General features: G+C 38.9%; 2 protein-coding genes across 7 annotated transcripts in view; both read right to left on the bottom strand.

Annotated features, from left to right (window-relative positions):
• The window catches only part of LOC117475244 (centrosome and spindle pole-associated protein 1-like), a 35,605-nt gene extending 32,202 nt beyond the window's left edge, over nucleotides 1-3,403 (bottom strand). For 4 of the 6 annotated variants that reach the window (XM_034121413.1, XM_034121417.1, XM_034121416.1 and 1 more), the window contains exons 1-4: nucleotides 3,314-3,403; nucleotides 2,465-2,591; nucleotides 1,828-1,900; nucleotides 1,512-1,615 (exon numbers count right to left, since the gene is read on the bottom strand). In XM_034121413.1, the coding sequence (XP_033977304.1) occupies nucleotides 1,512-1,615; nucleotides 1,828-1,900; nucleotides 2,465-2,563 (276 nt within the window). In that variant the 5' untranslated portion in view covers nucleotides 2,564-2,591; nucleotides 3,314-3,403. The other 2 variants (XM_034121414.1, XM_034121415.1) reach the window with 2 other exon arrangements.
• A 1,619-nt stretch (nucleotides 3,404-5,022) lies between these two features.
• snx25 (sorting nexin 25) overlaps nucleotides 5,023-22,529 on the bottom strand; it is a 33,648-nt gene continuing 16,141 nt past the window's right edge. Inside the window, exons 6-22 of the mRNA XM_034121362.1 lie at nucleotides 21,988-22,174; nucleotides 19,342-19,412; nucleotides 18,131-18,321; nucleotides 17,610-17,741; nucleotides 13,879-14,028; nucleotides 12,736-12,861; nucleotides 12,464-12,628; nucleotides 10,299-10,430; nucleotides 9,824-9,967; nucleotides 8,564-8,677; nucleotides 8,078-8,155; nucleotides 7,587-7,670; nucleotides 7,250-7,367; nucleotides 6,927-6,993; nucleotides 6,495-6,676; nucleotides 6,297-6,397; nucleotides 5,023-5,777 (exon numbers count right to left, since the gene is read on the bottom strand). Of these exons, the coding sequence (XP_033977253.1) occupies nucleotides 5,712-5,777; nucleotides 6,297-6,397; nucleotides 6,495-6,676; nucleotides 6,927-6,993; nucleotides 7,250-7,367; nucleotides 7,587-7,670; nucleotides 8,078-8,155; nucleotides 8,564-8,677; nucleotides 9,824-9,967; nucleotides 10,299-10,430; nucleotides 12,464-12,628; nucleotides 12,736-12,861; nucleotides 13,879-14,028; nucleotides 17,610-17,741; nucleotides 18,131-18,321; nucleotides 19,342-19,412; nucleotides 21,988-22,174 (2,108 nt within the window). The 3' untranslated portion in view covers nucleotides 5,023-5,711. The remainder of the gene's footprint in view (nucleotides 5,778-6,296; nucleotides 6,398-6,494; nucleotides 6,677-6,926; nucleotides 6,994-7,249; nucleotides 7,368-7,586; nucleotides 7,671-8,077; nucleotides 8,156-8,563; nucleotides 8,678-9,823; nucleotides 9,968-10,298; nucleotides 10,431-12,463; nucleotides 12,629-12,735; nucleotides 12,862-13,878; nucleotides 14,029-17,609; nucleotides 17,742-18,130; nucleotides 18,322-19,341; nucleotides 19,413-21,987; nucleotides 22,175-22,529) is intronic.

The raw sequence follows: 22,529 nt of genomic DNA, 5'->3' as shown, positions 1-22,529 counted from the left end.
TGTGAAATATGTAATATGCTCAAATTAGTCAGATATTTAAAATACATTATTTCCCTGTCAACCATCATTTTAAAATCAACTGACATCATTAAGTTGTTAAAGACAGAGATGTACCTGGACCAGAGTTGGGACCAGAGTTGGGTGTATATTATTACAGTAACGCGTTACTTTTATAATTCAGTAATCACACTACAGTTACTAACATTGCCCCGACACGCGTTACTTCGTTACTTTTATAAAATCAGTCATAATCACACTGACAGACAAGGAGAGAAGAGGGGTTTCCGCCGCAGGTTTATATGTACGTAATCTGCGCGACTTGCGCGTCCACATATCCACGTGCAGTGCTGCATAAACATGGCAGAGTCAGCGATAACTTTCGAGGGGTGGAGGTATGCCCATTATTTTGAGTTCGTCCGAAGAATAGACAGGAATGTGACGGTGAGGTGCAAACTGTGTCCAGGCCAGAAGCTGTTATCCACTGCTGCAAACACCACGTCAAACCTCAACAAACACCTGCAAAGAACACATGCTAAGGTGAAGCTAATAGCTAAGGACCCCCGAACCCAGAGTGAGGATGTTGTGAGTGCGCCGCCGCCGACTCCGAAGCAGCACAAATTAGAATTTGGAGGACCGGTAACCAAAGCAGAGATGGACAGGCTTGTAGCATCCTTCATAGTAGAGGTAATGTTGCCCATTTGCACAGTGGAATCACCATCGCATCGTTCAGAGATATACTGCGCAAAATACAGATAGCAGGAGACAGAGGACAGCCATAGTCAGAGCTATCTGGATCAGTCTTATGCGACAATGGAAACTGAACTAAAGAGAACATTTGAAACTTTAGCAGTCTGCGTGATCTGCCTGTAGGGAGGGGCTGGCCGGCCCTGTGAGTAAAGTAACGAGTAAAGTAACGAGTTACTTTATGTAGAGAGTAACGAAGTAGTGTAATATATTACTTTTTTTTAAAGTAATATGTAATATGTAATATATTACTTTTTTTTAGTAACGACCCCATCTCTGACCTGGACAGACTTCCTGTTATCCAGGTGATTTAAGGGTGCAGGCTCTGTTAGGTCAAAGTGTTTCCTCTGTAACATAAAACGTCACTATCATGATCCCAACATTGTGACTTTAACTCTTTCCTAAAACAGACGCCTATAACGGTAACATTTTTGATGCTTAGCTTGTTAGTTCAGTGAACCAGGAGAATGGTAAATAGTGTATTTCTATATTGTGTTACGTGGGCCTCTGGGGAACGTAATAGCTACCTTATAGAACAAATTATGCCCAGTATGTCACTTCAACGACATTTTAGAAAGATTTAGTAAGAGAGTAATAGGGCCATTGTAGGATTAAAAAAACAGAACAGAAAAGTGAGGAATCTAAAAAGTCATCTCTAGTCAAATTACGACTTGTTTTTTAAATTAGATAGTAAATCAGTGGTACTAACTGAACCTCCATCTTTTTTTGCTGCAGCTAAACACAGGAGTTAAGTTAGTGACAGTCACCTGAGCCATGTAGCGCCTGTAGTCCATCCGGAGCTCGTGCTGCAGCCTCTGTTTCTTCCTCTCATACTCCACACCGAGGGGGAGCCCCACACCATAACTGTCCTCTAAAAAACACAGCCATCAATATTTAATAAAGACACAAGGTGAAGAGTTTGGTGCCAAAACATGACAACTGAAACTATAAAAGAAACACAACACTGAAAAACATTGCACCCAGCAGGGGGTACTATAAATGTAAGTGGTATTTGTTCATTTTTTTATGACAGGAATGATCTAATACAACACTTAAGGAGTGAACTGTGGAACTGAACTGTACCTTTCCCCTGTGTTATAGACTTGGGAGGGATGTTCTCCTTAACAGTGAACCCATAGGCTCTGTGGGGTTTTGCCTGTCAGTCAAAAAATACAAGAATAATTGGCATTAAATGGTATTCAAACCAAAATCACATTTTGACAGTTTATTTATACAAATAAACTGTTAAAGTAAGAACCAAACGCTTTCTATCATTACAATGTAAATGTGTTGCAGGATATTATCCGTGTACACTTGCTTCTACATAAAAGGAAATGATTGAAGTTGACTTTTTATCTATTTTCATCATGTTTGACTCAGTGGATGAACCCTAGTATTATAATAATTCATATAATAATCTATGTTATATCAATTATGTGATATGAGGTCACTGAGGTCTTAGCTTTATTATGTCGTTATATGGAAAAAGTGCATTTTCATGGTTAGAAAGGCTGCATTACATTATAGCAATGTCACTTTTTCAACTTGAACCATTCTATTATTGGCCTTTAATCACTTAACCATTATATCCACATAATTAGAAAATGCATCAACATTTTCATTTTATAAAGCTCTCCACACAGCCCTTATTAGTGGTTATTTATCCAGAATACTGGCCTGGTTTTGATCCATATCAGATTATGCCATATTTCCCACACACCTTTATTTCCATGTAAGGAGGGTCTTGTTCCAAACTGGCTTTATCCTCAGCCACCCTCGCCCTTCTCTCCCTGATGAAGATCTCCAGCTCGTCATCCATCTCCTTTTGGCAGAGTCATACAACCCAACTGAAGACACAACATGTCACACAGGTCTGGCATCATATAAAACAGTGTATGAAGAAGTCAGACTGCACAATTTATCATTTTAACTAGCGAAGGTAACAGCTAATATTCAGGATTTTTTTCAGCTGTGTTCCATGCATAATGTATGTACAACACAGACCACAGCTGGTGATTTCACAAATTAGTTCCTCTAATCTGTAATTAGCCAAATCAATTTAATGACGTGCAAGCTCGAAACTAAATTATCCGTTGTGTACAGCCTTAAGGCAATTTCGTGTACATTATCTGTGGACATAATTAGGGCAATTCAATGTTGTTTTTAAAGTAAGTCGATAATGCTACTGTCACTTTAATTGTCCGTTGTCAGGCAACCACAATGAACAAGATAGTGTCATATCCCATACAGATAGCAATGAACCACTTAACGATATTAGCTTAGCGGCTATAATTAATACACTTCAAATATAGTAATTAGCTTTCAAAATAATGTTAACAGGTTGTATAGAATAATGCTTGCTTAGTTGGTGCAAAGTAACCTATTCAAAGCTTTACGTAAGCTAACGTGTTAGCCCTAACTGAAGAGAGGCAAACCTAAAGTAAAGCCAATAAGAACGACACAATAATGAGGAAAGCTAACCTGTGCTAATAACTAGCCATTCGCCCGGCTAGCGTTACTTCTAAGATATCTCTCAGTGGTAGTCTCGTCAACAACAAATAAAACCTACCATTGAGCGATGTTTGAATATGACGTTACCGGATAAGGCAAGGTTTGCTAACTAGCAACTGTTGGCGGCACCTTGGTTGTCCACTGAGCTCATAATATTTCTAGCACATTAATCATAAATGTGCACTACTTCCGGTTTTAAATGTCAAAATAAAAGCACATGCATTGTAATATCTCAGCTGATAACTATTCTGCAACGCTAGAAATATTTAGTGTCTGTAAGTGTCAAAGGACCATTCTATATTCCTGGGTTAAAGCAACAACAAACAAATCACAATGAATGTGTTCCGATATTTCCTCTTTATCTCATATTAACTTATTAAGAATAATGCGTATTGAACTGGGATCATTAGTGAGTTTATTTAAGGTAATTAGTTAGAAGCTCTATTTTATCAGTAGCCTATGTCTGCACAGCAGTTACAATGGTCAAATTACATTAAAACAGGATTGTCCCCATTTTTTCTTTAATAGTTACTAACATTAAATATTTTAATGAGATATGGACCGCAAAACAAAAGATGTGCCTGAATAACGAATTTAGCAGTGGACATAAAAGTCAACTGAGTGTCACTTACAATGACAGTGTTGTGTTTTTATTTTATGAACCTTTTACATTACAAACAAGTTAGAATTTTCAAAAGGTCTTATGTTTTTTTTCCGGGGGGGGGCTTTTTCCAGTTTAGAGCAATAGCCCCTCCAAATGTCTGTGCACGTCCCTGCCACTCAATCATTTGCCCTTTCAGGCTGGCAGTGTTTATCTTTTTAGCATATCATTTAACAGAACATGTCGAGAAAAGTTAGTGTGAGCAGATTTTAAAACAGCATTATTTAAAAAGGTAGTTAAAATCTGAAGCAGACCTATGTTAAATGGACATTTTCCTGATATGTTGTTCTGTAAAGCTCTAGTACCTTTATATATACAGTCTATGCTCTACAGCGCACTCTTTCACGACACATTTTGTGCTCTTACTTTGAAAGCATATGGCTACACTTCCTGTCTTTGACTCCAACTTGACATGTGGTGTCTCAGCTGTGTGGCATCGCATCATCGTTCACGCCCACTTTCCCTTTAGATTCCATCCACTCTTTAAGAACACATGTTGCATTCATGTCCTCGGAAAAAAGGTTGTTAAGGTAATGAAGGAAACATGTTTTATCCACAAGCAGGTGAAGGCAAGCTATACTGGTTTTGAATCATTGAAGTTCAAACACATTCAACTAAAATATATGAATGTCACAGAATACCTATAGAATTCCAAAAATACTGTAGTTAAAATGGTATTAATATATTTGCTTATGTTCATGTACACATTTCCTTTGTCAATTAAATTAGTTAAAATATAATATACACATATACACTTTATCATGTGCATAAACCTAATGCATGGAAATATTTATATAATTTTTTTGTTGAAAGCAGGGTACACTATATTGCGAGTAACTTTTATATTTATTTAATCTATAACTTGTAAAACGTAAAAAATGATCATATCGTGACACAATATATTACAATGTTTACAAGAGGGGGATTCAATTTAAATATGACTAATGCTTGGGATGGCCGTTTTTAAAAATAAATTAAAAACAACCATCCTTGCTCCCAAACCCAATCATTTTACTACATCATGACTAGATTCGATATTGTTTCAAATCTAATTCAAGCAAATCATATGCTTCCAAACCATTTCAAGAAATCAAAAATATCACATCCACTTTTTGTTTGCAATTTATTGCTTATATAAACGCATATATAAACTCTAAACAATTGTTGGTAAAAATAAAATCTATCAATAATAATCATAAATAAAATCATCACAATGACTTTTACAGGACATTATATTGCACAATTATAAGCCTTAACAAGAATCACAGAACACAAGTGTTGTTGTTGCTCAGGTTGTGTGTACGAGGAATGTTCCGTGGTCCGTGCTGCCTTCAAATGTCTTCCTGTATTTCATCAAAGTCTTTACTGTAGCTTCACAAACTGATGACCTCATGATCAAGTGTTCACAAATTGTTACTCTGTCTCGTAATCTATAGACCGCCATGATTAACACAGGAAAACATTTTTTGTTGTGGTACAGACCTGATGTTTCAGTGCTATTGAAAAAAAATATATTTACAATTTGATCTTGTGAGAATGTGGACTTTCAGGTACACATGTGATCTGGCTGCCTAAAGGACGAGTTGAGATCTGCACCACAACAAAGTCAAACCTCTTCCAGTCCTTTTCTTCATTTCACAGCAAAGTCACCAACAGTGTGTCAGTTCTGAGCGACGCTGCTGCTTCCTGTCGGAGGTCGGGCGTCTCCATGTCGTGCCTGCCGCGGCAGTTTGTGATTGGTCAGCTACAGAAAGGCCTAAAAGATCCTCAGTTTGTGGTTAGTGAGTGTTTGTGTTCACATGTTGTCCACCTCGGCGCTGAGTTCAGGGCATACTTCCTTCAGTAACATTTCCATCAACACCTAACGGAGACAGTGACACAAAATCACTTTGTTACAGGTGTCGTTACATATTATAAAATGAGTTTTATGCAATGATACTATAAATATTGATGTATGTGACATGCTCAAATCAAAATCAGTCACATTGACCCCGAAACACATTTTGAGTTTAAAATACTGTTCTAAAAAGGAGATGGATAGATCTCTAATTATGTCTTTATTGTTTTTGCTCTTCAAATATTAGGCAAAATATGTCACATAACGTCAGGACAGTTACCGAGATACGACTATGAGGAAAAGGCCTTCGAAGTTTCCAGTTTAAAAAAAATATTAGCCAAAGTTATTTTAAGAGGGGGCTCAAGGATGAGTACTTTTGGGGCATGGTACCTCATGCTCCCCCCTTAGGACCACCATTGAATTAGCTATGATTTACATCTGTCGCTAAGTTGCTCTCTTTGTCGCTAGTCGTCATGCCTTTACAACTTCAACGCAGTATTTATCATCTGAATAGAGTGCTTCACATATAAATATTATTCTTACATATAGAAGATGTTTGTTAGCATTAGCCTCCTGCAGGGCGTTGAAGATCTTGATGATTCCATAGCGGGCATTCTGCTGGCCAACTAAATTTGTCAGTGCATCTGTAACAAAAAAACATATTGACACAAGGTAAAAAGATTAGACATGTTCCTAAGTTTAGGATCTACTGTACATGTTTTTATATGTTTTCGTTGCTACCTGGGATATTGTCAAGTAGTTTCTGTTGAGCGCGCTCCTTGGTTTCACTGCGCTCTGTGTCAGTTCGGACCTTGACGTGCGGCGCTAACCTCCCGTTGGGCCAGAAGGTGTCCCTGAACACGCTGATGTACACTACCGACATCTGTTCACAGAAGATCCAGTTTACCGTGTCCCGGATCTGTCTGAGGGAGCGAAAAAGAGATGTTAACCTAATAGCTAATTGACGAAAATATAGAAAAAGTAGCAGTTGTCACAGGTAGGATGAACGACGCCATATTAAAACAGTTACCTGCAATATCTTTTTAGTAAAATAAGGTAACAGAAACATTGTGAATAAGTCAATACCGCAATAGGTAAATAATCATGACTTCTAAAAAAAAATTGGACTTATGAAAAAAAATCAAGTCCAAATTCCATCTTGCTAGCACTTACTTGTTGATAGTTCGTCCAAATGTCACCTGGACTAGTGCAATAAGAGTCTTCCTCACCCACTTAAACACTGAGCGGACACAAAGACGAGGAGAAAGACAGTGAGAAAAGGAAAGAGTTAGATCAATTCACTCAGATGGAATCACAATTCATATCTTTGTCCCAAAAAGAAAGGACTTACTGTAACAAATCGCACTTCAAACAAAAACAACAACAGGTGTAACCTCACTGTGTTATCCATATAGAAGCATTTCTAGTTTCTGTTTATAGGCCTGTTTTTTTGTATATTGACTTTAAAATGAAAAATACGACAGTGGTGTACTCACTTCCTCTGAGTTCAAAGATCTCTCCGATGAGCATGAAGCAGGGCTCAGCGAGGGCGTCCCTCCTCCCGTCAGCCTCATCCCCGTAGTCTGACAGATCGCTGTCATCGTCAACCTCCTCCTACACACACACACAAACACACACACACACACACACACACAAACACACACACCAAATGAGGGTGCGATACTGGCTTACTGTGGGAATGGTAAAGAGGATTGTATCAGGCTTTATAAATCGTAGGAAGAGTGCACATGCATCTTTCCATCTTCTGTATACACACAGTTTTAGTCATAAAACATGTTGATATTTATACATCAGGTGAAGATGATGGAGTACCTCAGTATGTGAGAAGAAGTCTCCAGGCAGCTTCTCCAGGAAGGAGGCCAGAGAGAAAGAGGATTTCTTCTGGATTGACATCACCTTTAAGCATGGAACAATATATCATCACAATTCAATTCACTGCATGGAATCATATTGAAACACTTTGTTACAACCTATTTCTAACATTAAAAAGTGCTCTATAAAGCAATGGAAGACCTTGTCTGGAAAATGGTGATGATTCGTTATCTTGTAACCTTTCTTGATATTGTGTCATCATGCATTTAGTTAGAAACAGCTAAATAAATAACAAACAGGACCGTACAGATATTTGAGGTGTTTTCTAATCATCTAGAACACGCTGGAAGGAGTTTTTAAGACTCCTTTCCAAGACTAAAACGGTTCTGAATCTAATTAAAATAATACATTCTAAATGATGGTATAACATATGACCATAATATATTAGTATCTCTGTCTTATTTGAAAGTGGAAAATGATAAAATTGTTACCTTGAGGTGCTCTGGGGACGGGCTGAGGAACGCATAGAGAGCCTCGGACTGGCACAATCGCTCATCTGCCAGCAGACGCTACACACACACACACACACACACACACACACACACACACACACACACACACACACACACACACACACACACACACACACACACACACACACACACACACACACACACACACACACACACCACACACACACACACACACACACACACACACACACACACACACACACACACACACACAACACACACACACACACACACACACACACACACACACACACCACACACACACACACACACACACACACACACACACACACACACACACACACACACACACACACACACACACACACACACACACCACCACAGAGCTCATTATCAACCATCCTAACGCACTAAACAACAAAGTTATCCTAGTGTAAAGTCAGTACTAAAATGACTGATAGCTGTACAGTGTGTGTTTGTTACCTGGAGAAAGGCATTGAGCTGGGTTTTGCTCTTGTCCAAGAACTTCTGGTCGATGGATTTGAAGGGAAGTTTACTGAGGGAGGGGAGCTGGAGTTTCTTCAATGATGGGAAACACTGAGGAAGACAGACACACACAGACAAATTCGGATTTTAAATTAGAGATAGCCTATGAGATTAATTTTTTAATGACCAATGGTTTAATTCTATATAACTGAAACGCATTTTCAAAAAATGTAGAACATTTATTGAGTTTAAGACTTCAGGCAATGGTAATGCAGGCACTGCAGGAGAACCATAAGGAAAGTAACAACTTCTATACTGATCATTTAGAAAACATTTCCATACTGGTGCTGAATAAAGGTGAACCACTGGACAGATCTTTAAAGGTTCCCTATTATACTGTTTTTCATCAATATATTATAGGTCTCAGATATATAAAACATGTCTCTGAAGTGTTTGTCTGAAACACCAAACAGATCATTGCAGCATCCCATAATCCCCTCTGTTTCAGCCCTGTTTCAGAAGTGCTGATTCTCTGTATGTTACTTTAGATGAAAATAATGATTTATAAGAGATTTTTGGTTAAAAAGAACACAATAGTGCTCTAGGAGGAGAGTCAGGTGATAAGGTGGGGGGGGGGGGTTACCTTGGTTGCTGGTTGGCTAATGGTTACACAAGCCAAAAAATCGTTATGACATCATAAAGTGGCCTAAATTTGATCAGCTCATTTTCAGACAGGTTTTTATATAAATGGATCAGGACAGAAAGTGAGTGAATCTTTTTTCCTGAAACTTTCAGAATCTCTTTACACAGAGGGGACACATGTTTAGGTATAAAAGACATGAAAAAGTGGATTTTGCATAATAGGTGACCTTTAAGTAAAAAATAAATGAGATATATTTATATATATATATATATATATATATATATATATATATATATATATTTTTTTTTAAACATAATAGGTGACCTTTAAGTAAAAAATAAATGAGATATATTTATATATATGTATATGTATATAAACTGCAGAGACACACTGTTGGGATTGCCCTACACTCATGAATATGAGTCTATGGCAAATATGATATATATATATATATATATATCTCATATTTGCCATAGACTCATATTCATGAGTGTAGGGCAATCCCAACAGTGTGTCTCTGCAGTTTGAGCGCTCCTTGAATGTGTCTCGTCTAAAACAATGTAGATGCCCGTTCATTAAACGCTTATGGGTACGGCCCCTTAGTGTTGTGTTACCTCGGTGAGTTTGCGGTGTAACATCTGGAACTCAGTAAGTTTCCGCTGAACGTTCCAGCGACTGTTAGCCATCTCCTCTGCTTCCACCAGGCTGACACACACACTGTAGGAAGCCACTGTCTCTCCACCCTCTTCTGCTGCAGCCTGAAACACACAAATGTCTAAATGACTACACAAAAACAGCATGACAAAACAATTGAATCCTTGTACAAGAATATACTGTATTTCCCTGTCCATAGTTGCTCCAGTGGACTGAAGGCACAGTTATAGATAGAATCGGAGGGATGAACCCCTCTTTAATGGTCACACATGCAGAGCACACAGCACACAGTGACATTTGGCCTCTGCATTCAACCCATCCTAGTACCAGGAGTCTAGTACTAGGATGTGCATATTAGTTAGCTTGTTACTTCCACACTAGTGGAACCAGCCATTTAATGTTTGTGAGGATGCAAGAAAACTAATATTTGTTTACCTCAGCAGTAGTGATGGTAGCCCTCCAGTGGCCCAGGTTTTCACACCACCAGTCCGTCCTGGAGATGTGCTGCTGCAGCTCACTGTGTTCTTTCTCCATGGCTCCGATCTCTTCCTTTAGTTTGCTCACAATCTGCACACACACACACACACACACACACACACACACACAACATAGATGTAACTAGCATGCTAATCATAGTTAAACAAAGAAGGGACTTAAATAAGAATAAACATGTAGTTTGGAGGATTGAGGAGGAACAATGCGGATTCCGTCCTGGTCGTGGAACGACGGACCAGCTTTTTACTCTCGCAAGCATCCTGGAGGGGGCCTGGGAGTACGCTTATCCGGTCTACATGTGTTTTGTAGATTTGGAGAAGGCGTATGACCGGGTTCCCAGGGAGTTACTGTGGGAGGTGCTGCAGGAGTATGGGGTGAGGGGGTCTCTTCTCAGGGCCATCCAATCTCTGTACTCCCAAAGCGAGAGCTGTGTCCGGGTCCTCGGCAGTAAGTCGGACCCATTTCTGGTGAGGGTTGGCCTCCGCCAGGGCTGCGCTTTGTCACCGATCCTGTTTGTAATACATGGATAGGATTTCGAGGCATAGTTGTGGGGGAGGGGGTCTGCAGTTCGGTGGACTAAGGATTGCACCACTGCTTTTTGCAGATGATGTGGTTCTAATGGCTTCGTCGGTCTGCGACCTTCAGCTCTCACTGGATCGGTTCGCAACAGAGTGTGAAGCGGCTGGGATGAGGATCAGCACCTCCAAATCTGAGGCCATGGTTCTGTCACGGAGGTGATCTCTGGGCCCATAGATCTCGGCCTCCGTTACGGGTTGTATAGCTTAATTGTTGGGGATTGTGTTCACCTGGTGCCCTGTGGTGGCTCCTCCCCCCTCACCTGTGTCTAATTGCTCCACCCTCACCTGTGTCTTGTTAGTCTGTGTGTGTATTTAGGTGCTGTTTTCTTGTTGTGCTGGGGGTGTGTGAGATCCTTGTGGTTGGTGATGGTGTTCACATGAACAGCGAGATTGAGGCTGTGTCATGTGCCCGTGAGTAATAAATGCCCACACCGGGTTGTATTTTGGACGTTCTGCCTCTGCCTCCTTGCTTGGTCGGGCCGCTCAACGGTCAGTCTCACAGGTTCTCAGCAGGAAACCGATGGACTGTCCACTCCAAGTAGGGAATGAGTCCTTACCCCAAGTAAAGGAGTTCAAGTATCTCGGGGTCTTGTTCTCGAGTGAGGGAACAATGGAGCGTGAGATGGGCCGGAGAATCGGAGCAGCGGGAGCGGTACTGCAGTCGCTTTACCGCACCTAGGACCAGGTGGAGGGATTATATCTCTTCGCTGGCCTGGGAGCGCCTTGGGATCCCCCAGTCAGAGCTGGTTGATGTGGCCAGGGAAAGGAACGTTTGGGGCTCTCTGCTGGAACTGCTACCCCCGCGACCCGACCACGGATAAGCGGGAGAAGATGGATGGATGGATGGATGTAGTTTGGGTTTGTGATGTTTTAAAACTTCCTCAAAAGTGTCATGAAATTGTTACCGAAGCCCTGAGAGGCAAAAAGCGGGAAAGTAAAAGATAATGTGTTTGTGTAATACTCATTTTGGCCAAAAGGGGGCAACACTACACTATGTACAAAATACTGAAAGCATTGATGTTTTCTTACTTACTTCTTATTTATGCTCCTTTTTATTCAGTCTAAAATGCAAAAACTGTCACGAAAAGCAAATTCCCCCTGGGATTATAAAAGTATTTCTCATTCTGACTGTTTAGAGTGCCAAAGTTAAGCAACTTTGTTCAAAATAGAATATTTTATACTATTTTACTTTGTTTTACCTTTTATTGGAATTGTAACTTTGTTTTTGTATGTTTATATAAATATATGTATTCTTTTTGTTTACATTTTTATTGCACATTTTTACATTAACTTCTTATGTCTTTCTGTCTCAAAACTAAATCTCCTCTGAGATAAAACTAATAATCTGTTGTTGAGAAATGAAACTTGGAAAATTCCACATTTAAAAAGGTTTAATAGAAGACTATTTCAGCTCAACATCTTACACTACATACACCATGCTCGAGAAGTCTGGATGAACTTTTATCCTGAGTGTCTTTTAAGCCACTCTGCTGAAGTGAATTGTGATTTTAGCCCTTTATTTGTCACCTTTTTGTCTGGTTTGGGAGCGTTCTGGATGGAGCCCAGGGCCTGGCGCTTGTACTCCAGTTTGTCGTAGAGTTGTCGGAGCTTGGTCGCAGCATAACTGGCCTGCTCGTTGATTCTTTTACTGCCTTCATCCCCCACCTCCTCTCCTGACTCCAGACCTTGGCACTGCAGCAAAAAAGAAATATATTTATTAAAAGCTTTACACACTCAAAAATGATACACCAGGGTTTATTAAAAGATGAATAGTTCTGACGAAACAGTGTGTGACTGACCTCTTCCTCCTTCTCCTCAATGCTGCACTGTGATTGGCTGTTCTGCTCTTCTCGTCTGATCAGTTTATCGTAGTGGTCAGAAACCAGGAAGGAGGGGTAGTAGCGCTCTCTCATCGTCTCTGCCACCTGCAGGAGGCATCAGAGCAACAGAAGTAATTCATCTTCAATGTTTAACAATTGTTGCTATGTCTCAATTCAGATACTCCACTTAGTAGATTGCATGTCGTGCACTGTGAAAATGTTTTAGTGTGTTAATTTTGATCATGGTCTCAAATCAAACATAGCTGCTGTGTCCTCAACAGAATTGACGATGGACGAGGACAGATCGACTAACTAGCTAGCCAACGCTTACAACCAACTAGCTTATAACTAGGAAGCTAACAACTAGCTAGCAAACGCTAACAACGCTCTTGTTTGAAGTATTAGGGATACCCAATCTGGACTAAATTACCAACTGGATATTGTTTAGTGACATTGCAATAACGATATGATTCCTGATATTAGAGGGGATTATCTTTTTTGGAGGTTCTGTACCAAACATGGATATTTTATTCTGTCTGTAGAATACAATTTGTAGGCCAGGACTTATCGGAAGCATCACAATACTCCATTCAGAAAAATATTTTCACATATTTTGCCAAATTGGGTTGTTTACTGTGATTTGGAGAATGCACTATATATTGCAATTTCATTAACATTTCAATTGTTTTTGCAGCCCTACAAGGATCCATCATTATAGTCTGTTTATTTTACCCAATAAAATTAATAATGGCTTCCTTTGGACACCAAGTGGTATGTTACATAAATAATGAAAAAAACATATACATGTATAACTTGTATTTGCATAGTGCTGTGTGGCTAGTTCCCCTACTTTTGTTACGTAACCAAGATGGCAATCAGTAACGGTTAGAAGTGTCCAGCCTTCCAAACTCAACTTGTTGACCATTGTGAGTGCACCATCCAGGACTCGTGGAGCATTTTGCAGTACATTGGCATGCACTTCTTCAGAAAACAGTACATTTATGTACAGAAGTATGCAAATTTGAGACACAGCTTTTCACATTGTGAAGATTATTGTAGTTACTCTGACCTTTAATGAGAGGCTATTTGTTACAGTTAATGAGTAGCAGAAGCAGCCGTTACCTGTTCTTGGAGTCGGACAAACACTTGTGTTCCTCTGTTCCCCACCAGACTCTGTTGGATCTCCTTTAGGAGGAACTTCTCCACTGGGATCTCTCTGCTCTCCACAAAGAACTTTTGGTAGATTTCCCCGACGATTTGGGGCACTTCATTCTGTCACAAACACACGCGCACAGTTATTACTGTCAATTTTTTTACATTTAAAGATTCTATTGGGTTTGTGAATGACTGTTGTCATATTTTATCACGTCATCAACCTCAGAAAATGAATCCTCAATTTAAATAAATGAAATCATCTAATTATATAGTTTAGTCTTTTCCTTATTAAATCAACTTTCTCAATGGATATAACTCAGCAGCACAAGCCTCCCTCTGTGTGCTGCTGAGTGGGACAGCAAACATCTTCTGACCACAGTGAACCTTTGTGAAAGGCTCAACACAAACACAAATGGATTGAAGCAGAATATTCTGTCGTGAATCATGAAAATGATAACATCTATTTTTATTTAAATAGATGCTGACATTTGGATGCTTTTGGGTTATTGGAAATGTCTGGATGATCCAAGTTTCAAACCATCACACTGGAATCTAATTCTACAGGCAGTATCATATCAATAACACCAGTGAAGCCTGATCTTAAGGCCCTGACACACCAAACTGACACCAAAGAACACGTCCTGACGGACCCGATTGTTGTCGCCTGACGTCTCCTGTGTCTTGGCAAAAAAATCGCACTGGAACACACCGCAAAGACTTGAGCCGACAGCCAAGTAGCACGTACGCACTGCGAATGCGTGAGTGGCAATAACTCTCCTTACCAGCAGGCGGCGATAGTGTGTATTCGTCATTCAAAAGAGGCAACCGGAAGACAGACTGCGTGATATATACAAACAACAAATAGCGTGCGTTCCATTTTCACTCTTGTCCATCACAGACCGTTTCACAGACTGTTTCACATAACGACTTATAATCGAAAACATGTTTAGTGCGGTACTGGAAAATGAAAAATAATAGCCGTCTGTGTGTGCCTTCTTCACTTCCGTTTCGCTTCTCATGCACTGATTCGCTAAGCTGAACAGCCAATCAGAGTGATTTCTTTTGCCGACAGCCTCCCGATTCAACATGTTGAATCGGGAGCGGAAGGTGTCGGCATGGCCGAAAAGACACGACGTGCTGGACACACCAATCTGAGTAGGGCGACAGGACGCTCATCGACGGCCAGACATCTATCGACAGCCTTTAGTCTGACAGTGGCAGAAACAAAGGCTTTAGACATTGGCATGAAAACAATTTATGGTCACCATTCAAATGTGGATTTAGAATCCAAGAAGGGTCATTCCAAACTAACTAGTGGATGTGGGTTATTAAAGAGGACATACAATGTTCATTCAGGTTCATATTTGTATTTAGCTCCTCTACTGTGACATGTCTCCATGCTTTAATGTTCAAAAAGCTCTTTATTTTTCTCATACTGCCTGTGCTGCAGCACCTCTTTTCACCCTCTGTCTGTGTCTGTGGGAGAAAAACTCACTCTGGAGGACACACAGGGATTTTAGCCTTTGCAGACCATTTACATGCACAAAAACCTATATCACATAAAATGTGCTAACCAAAGCGTGTTGGAATTAAACAATGAGTCAAATAGAGGCGTTTCAGGCAGTGGGGGAGCGTTGGGAGAGAAACTTTGGGATTTTAGCCTTTGCAGACCATTCACATGCACAAAAATCTATATAGCTCACTACTGTACAGGAAAGGGAACAACCCAAAAGCATAATAGGACCCCTTTAACCTGTTAAGCCCCGAGCCTGTTTTTCAGGTCTCAGGCTCGAAAATGACATTCCCAGAACAAATTACTATAACTTCACTTCTAAAAAGGGGTAAATTAATAATCTTTTTTCTCAAAGCAATGATAAACCTGTGAGTTGGATGTAGAAGAGTCAGAATCAATATAGATTTTTTTTATTTTAAAGTAAATTCAGATTGAACATAGTAAAAAAATGTAAGTTATAGTTTCCGTCCAAAGAAAAAACATTACTTATAGTGAAAACCACCCTTGAATGATGGGATACTAAAAGCTTTAGGAATCCAAACTATAACATAATAAGTACCCTGTATCAAGATTGATGCAGAACAAGTGACATTTGACCTTTTTAGAGAGGTTTAGCAAAAAAGAAACATGTCTGGGGTCATTTGGGTGTATTTGCCATATATCTGGCCCCCCTCGGTCGATTTTGATGATTGACACCTCTTTAGAACCGTTAGAGCCAATAGAATCGAGGGGAAGTTCCTAAAATCCATCTAAACATTACCCATTGGTGAATGAGTGATGCGCAACCAGAATGCCCAAAACCGGAAGCTGGGTTGTAGCTCTCACACACTCTATATCAGGGGTGTCAAACTCAAGGCCCGGCGGCCAAATCATTTTCTGTGGCCCCACAAGAGCTTGCAAAGAATATAATACGTTTATTATGCGGTTACAGGCCGATTTACAGAAGCACGTTGCCCATAAACTACATGTCCCACAATGCATCTCAAATGTTATGTTTTTCTCAGAATTTGACTTTTTTTTCTTCAAAATATGCCTATTTTCTTAGTAGTTGAATTTTTCTCAGAATTTGACTTTTTTTTCAAAATGTCACTTCCTTTTTGTTTTCAGAATTTGGCTTTTCTTTTTAAATCATTTTGTGACATTCTCACTGAAAAGACTTGCAATTATTTGCCCTAGACTTCTTTCAGACGTAGTTAATTATGAAGTTATTACCCTATCCGAAAATAATCCAATGCAGAGGCAATAATGTAATATAATACGTTATTTTATATATGTATTTTTATATAGTCTTAAAGTTACAACCGGCCCTTTGAATGCAACCATAATGTTAATGTGGCCCGTGATGAAATTGAGTTTGACACCCCTGCTCTATGAAATCTCAGTTTTTGACAAAAATGTTATGATGGATTATCAGTAATCATTTCAAAGTGACACAGACAAATTGGATTAACCTTCAGCAGCGTTGTTATCGTTTTAATGCCATTGAACACAACTTTTGATCAGAAAACAGCAAAGGTAAGACGTATTTGCCGTTTTGGCTCCGTAAAGCCACGTTGTGTGTTGTCTGGTTTTGCCTTCGCTGCCCTGAGTTCTGGTCGCACAGTGATGATACTTATGATATATACCTCTGGAATCTGTGGAATCTCAGCTTTCATTTGATATCTTGTTTGTGCAGATCCAATAAGTAATACAATATTTCTACCGTGAGTTCTGTGCTAAGTGCTTTAGCATTCTTTGGCTTAGTGCTAATTCAGAGGCTTGGTATTACCCTTGTGTTTCGTTTAGCTAAAAATTGTTCATATCGTCAGATAGCAGAGTTTCTTCCCGTTAAGTGGGTATGATACATTAATAGGTTGTTAAATGTTAAGAAGCCCTGAGACACAGTTTCGTGAAAAAAAAGCCAGCAGCCCCCGCCGGGCTTAACAGGTTAAAGAAAGAGCCTCATTCAGCTCAGAGTTATACTACAGACGCAGTTCACTGTGGGAGATGTAGGGGTTGGTTTGGAATAAGGCCAACGTGTGTTCTGATAAAGCGACAACAGCAACAATGTTTTGCAATGTTGTTTGAAAGCTACACCCAGATGTCAGCACTGTTACAGCACACAGTAGAAAAGCATTGTACCTCATCACTAATACCCTGATGACGTGTCATTTCAGCAGCTTTGAGCTAAAGCCTCCACAGTTACCTTGTTGGCAGTTTTCAGAGTTTCCACCAGTTCCCAGAAGCTGATCAGAGCTCTCTTATCAACCCGCTCCATGTACAGTCTGAAATGCTCCCTGTAACCCGGGTTACACAGGATGTCATCGAACTGGAGAATCTGAATGTGGGGAGAAGAAGAAATGACAAACATCAGCCATGACACTGGATTTATGTTATCTGCACATTTGCTATACTATACTATTTATATACATATTTGTTGTTATATATCGTACAATGTGTAAATCTTCAATTTAAGTTCTTATGTTTATATAATATTGTTATTTTATTTAATTGGACATTTATACTTGTTTTTTTACTTATACTTTTAAATATTTTATTCCAAATGGAGTGCCTGTCACAAAAAAACATTTCCCCTGTGATAAATAAAGTATAATGATTCTGTGGGGACCATTTTTATGCAAAAAATCAAATTCAACCTTTTGAACACCTGACAGAACGTTCTAAAACGTTTTCTAAGACCACTGTCTCCACCTTTATTGGTCTTACCTTCTGACTTTGCGGATCGTCGCTGTCCTCGGCCCCTCCTTCTTCACTGTTCTCATAGTTTGGTCCACCGAGAAGGCGGATCCTTTTCTCACATTGTTTCTTAGCAACAGTCAGGTGATTGATGTATCGTTTCATATCTCTGGCCCGCAGAAGGTCTGCCTTCATGGCGGCCGACTCTTTACCTTTACGATCTACGGGAAGAGGGACAGCAGTGGGTGAAAAAGGTAGTTTTGGTCACACAACAATACACAAAAACACTATTTCCTAGTATGGAGCCACTGATTCATTAAGAGAAAGAAAGTTGCTAATCTTGTTTTAATAATAGGCCATTTCAGGCAAACATAGTGAAAGAAAAGTTCCTTACATGTTGATTTGCATATATTTAATTATACTTTAAATAAATACCTAATTATTGTAGCCCAACATGGCTGATTACACACTGCTTTGATACTAACTTGGAATAATCATTTATTTTATGTTTATTTTGTTCCATTCTATATTCAATATTTGTATACATGTTCTATGTGTGTGTCTCATAAACGGGCTAAAACTTGTTTTTTTGTGTGCAACCCTGTGTTGTATGTTGACACATGTTATCACCTTTAGGTAACCAGTTTAAGTGGATTGGAATCATTCTGAGTATTTTTTTATGTATTTATTTAAACAAGGACCATGCAGACAAGCACATTAATCTTAGAAAAGAAAAGAGAGATTTTAGCTAATAGCTCATTTCCAGTCATCCTTTTGTCAACTGCATGAAGGAAAAAAGTTATATCAAATACATACAACAATAACTTTTGCAAGTAACAAAATTACTGCAACATGTTGAAACAATTGTACCCAGAAAATCATTGTGAAATCCAGCGTAAGCAAAAAAGGTAACACTCTAGTTGACATGATTTGACTTAATATCACAAACTCACCATCTGCATTACCACTTTTCCCAATCGCCATAATGCAGGTCCACACATTCCGTCAAATTTGTTTTTATAGATCAAAACTTTTCCGTTAGAAGTAACATAAAAATGAGATCCCAGCTTTAAACATGGCAAGTACAAAGGTTGATTAATCACTATAATTAATACTATCCATCGTGGTGCTGTGGAACTGAACATGATTTTTTTTTAAATTAAGAATCCTAAAATTCAAGCTTTGTTTTGTGTAATGATTTGTTTGGCCTTTTTGTCACATGAAGTATAGTGTTTCTGTACCTTTCTGCTTCTTGAGTTGTGGGAGGCTGCTGATGGTGGTGGCATGAATAATCTCTACCACTATCTGATACCTGTAAACAGAGAGAGAGACAATTTACATCAAGTTTTTGGAATCAACCCTCAAGTATGAATGGGCTGTTTGGGCCCAGCTAGCAGGGAACTTTCTCACAACTTTGGCTAACGTTACCTACAGGTTCTAATAATGTTTTAAAGAAAACGTTTAATCTGATGTTCAAAGAACCTTTTTTGGATGTTTATCATTTTAAATAATATTCCTATAAGGTTTAAGGTTAACTAAGACATAACATTTTAACTGCAACATTCAGAGGATGTTTTGAGGATGTTATTAAGGCCTGAGATGACAGAACGTTTTTTATAAAACGTTCCTTTAATGTGATATGTTAACAAAGGTGGAACGTTTTGCCTGCAACATTCTGAGGATGTTTTTTGGACGTTGTTGGGGTAACATATTATACATGTTCTTTTATAAAACATTCCCTCAATGTTACATGGTAACAAAAGAGCATTTTCAAAGCAACATTCAGAAAATGTTTTCAGGAGGTTATTGAGGCCTGAGATGACAGAACGTTTTTTATAGGTTTTCAGTTCCTGTGATGCGAAATATTAACACAGTCATCGTCAGATTTATTTGTAGAGCGCTTTCATGATAACCTTCTTAAGATGTGTTTGATAACATTGTTAGAACATTATGCCCTACTATTCTTAAAACGTTTTCAGCGGGACATTTTATTTTGGTTCCCAGAATGTTCTTCTGAAAGGTAGGATAACGTTCTCTAAAAACATTCTTAAAATGTTTGGTGATACATTTCTTAAGATGTTTTTGATAACCTTCTTAAGATGTTTTTAATAACATTGTTAGAACATTATGCCCTACTATTCTTAAAACGTTTTCAGCGGGATGTTTTATTTTGGTTCCCAGAATGTTCTTCTGAAAGGTAGGATAACGTTCTCTAAAAACATTCTTAAAATGTTTGGTGATGACCTTCTTCAAATGTTTTTGATAACATTGTTCGAAAATTATACCCTACTATTCTTAAAATGTTTTTGTTGTTTATGCACATGTCTCTATTGCCATATTGATAGAATAACACTTAGACATTTTGTATTTATTTAGTTTATTTTTATCATGACAAATTAACGTTGGTACTCTCCTCCGGCAGCCGAGTTGGTGCATTTGCATAATGGCCGTATGAGCGCATTGAGACAATGAATAGGACGTATAAAAACAAATTTGCATGCCAATATTCACTCACATGCACTTATAATCACACTAAGGTATGTAGGCACACAGTATTCATAATATTATATATGTAAAATATCAGAAAATAGTCACACTTTTTCTGACTATAAAGGTTGTGTCTCGTATGTAGGTTCTAACTGTTGGATAAGCTATCTGGCCGTGTGTGGTTTGTGAGGGCTGCGTATAAACAGTGTCCGCTGTTTATGCATTGTGGATAAAAATCGTTATTGCACCCTTTAGATTTGAGACCGACAGACATATAGAAGAATGGATCGACTGTCACTGCCCGTCCCTGAAACCCCTGTTAGTGTTTGTATGTGTTTGTTTCTACTGTATGTCGCTCTAGCTTTTTGACAGCAGATTTTTTGACAACTGTGCCTGCTTTTGCCTCACATTCATTTTTGTATCTCTCCCAGGAGGAATCCAAGGCCTGCCACACTCCCAAGACCAGCCAGGCCTCTCTACCCACCCTGGAACAACTGTTTCCCACTGCCGCCATAACCAACCTCCACTCCCAGCTCCCCTTTTCTAATAAACAAATGTTACGCTCACCAGCTGATTCCGAGTCTGATTCTGGGATGAATCAGAACGATAAAGCACGTTATCCTACTCTAAAATAATAACATTCTGGCAACATAAAAAAAAATCTAACTTGCAGCTGAAAACGTTTAAGAATAGTAGGGCATAATGTTCTAACAAAAAGGTTAAAAAAGGTTATTACCAAGCATTTTAAGAATGTATTTAGAGAACGTTATCCTACCTTTCAGAAGAACATTCTGGTAACCAAAAGAAAACTTATATATATATACACACACACACACACACACATATATATATATATATATATATATATATATATATATATATATATATATATATATATATATATATATATATATATATATATATATATATATATATATATATATATTATATATATATATATATATATATATATATATATATATATATATATATATGCATCTAGTTTACAATATACACAGTATGACATGTTACAATGGTAAAACAAGCATTCATTGTCATTCTAAAACTTGCACATATATCAGAGTATCTCAATATTGGTGGGAACCCAGAGTAAATGAAATAGATCAGCAACAATTCAGTATTGAGCAATCACTTTTCAAACTAACAAACAGTACAGCAGTATCATGTCCTTCCTACATTTAGATCTAAAATATCGCCACAGAGACACCGTCTGTTGCCATGGTTACCCCACAGCACTGTCTGGTTAACAAGTATATTTGTGCATATATACAGTATGGTACATTAAGGAGTGCAGGACAGTCTCTGTGTGTGGGTGCGTGTGTGTGTGTGTGTGTGTGCGTGCGTGTGTGCGTGTGCATGTGTGTGTGTGTGCTGCATGCCTGAGTTGTTTGAGGAAATTGACATCAGCAGACGTTGATATCAGCTTGATGAAGTCTTCGTAGGAGGCAGCGTAGGTGTAGGCTTTCTTCTGCTGCTCCGCCTGCTGCTCCCTCTGCTCCAGCTGAGACAGCAGCATCCTGTTGATGGAGTCCGGGTCGCTGAGCACCTCCACCAAAGGCTTCAACACTGAGAAACACACAGGAAGAAGGTGTATAAAAAAAACAAGATACTGCAGTTAATCAAGTCTGAATTACTGACAACTTCTGAGAACTGCTGTTAAGTTACAACGTGAAAAAACATACATAGTCATATAATCAGGTTCTATTTTGGTTTTCCCTCTCTTGTAGAGTGTGATATAGGTTTTTGTAACGCCTCCATTGGACTACTTTGTTTACTTCCTTAACATAATGACGTCACTACGTAACACTCGCTCTTCTATTGGCTAGCACTCCAACACATTGTTTGTGATAGGCTAAGGGGCGGGACTGGGCTCTGGTTTCAGACAGAGGGTGAAAAGAGGTGCTGCAGCACAGGCAGTATG

This window comes from Trematomus bernacchii, unplaced genomic scaffold, assembly GCF_902827165.1.
Source record: "Trematomus bernacchii unplaced genomic scaffold, fTreBer1.1, whole genome shotgun sequence".
NCBI lineage: Eukaryota > Metazoa > Chordata > Actinopteri > Perciformes > Nototheniidae > Trematomus > Trematomus bernacchii.
Note: the sequence above shows the minus strand (reverse complement) of the source record. Positions and strands in the feature narration are given on the sequence as shown.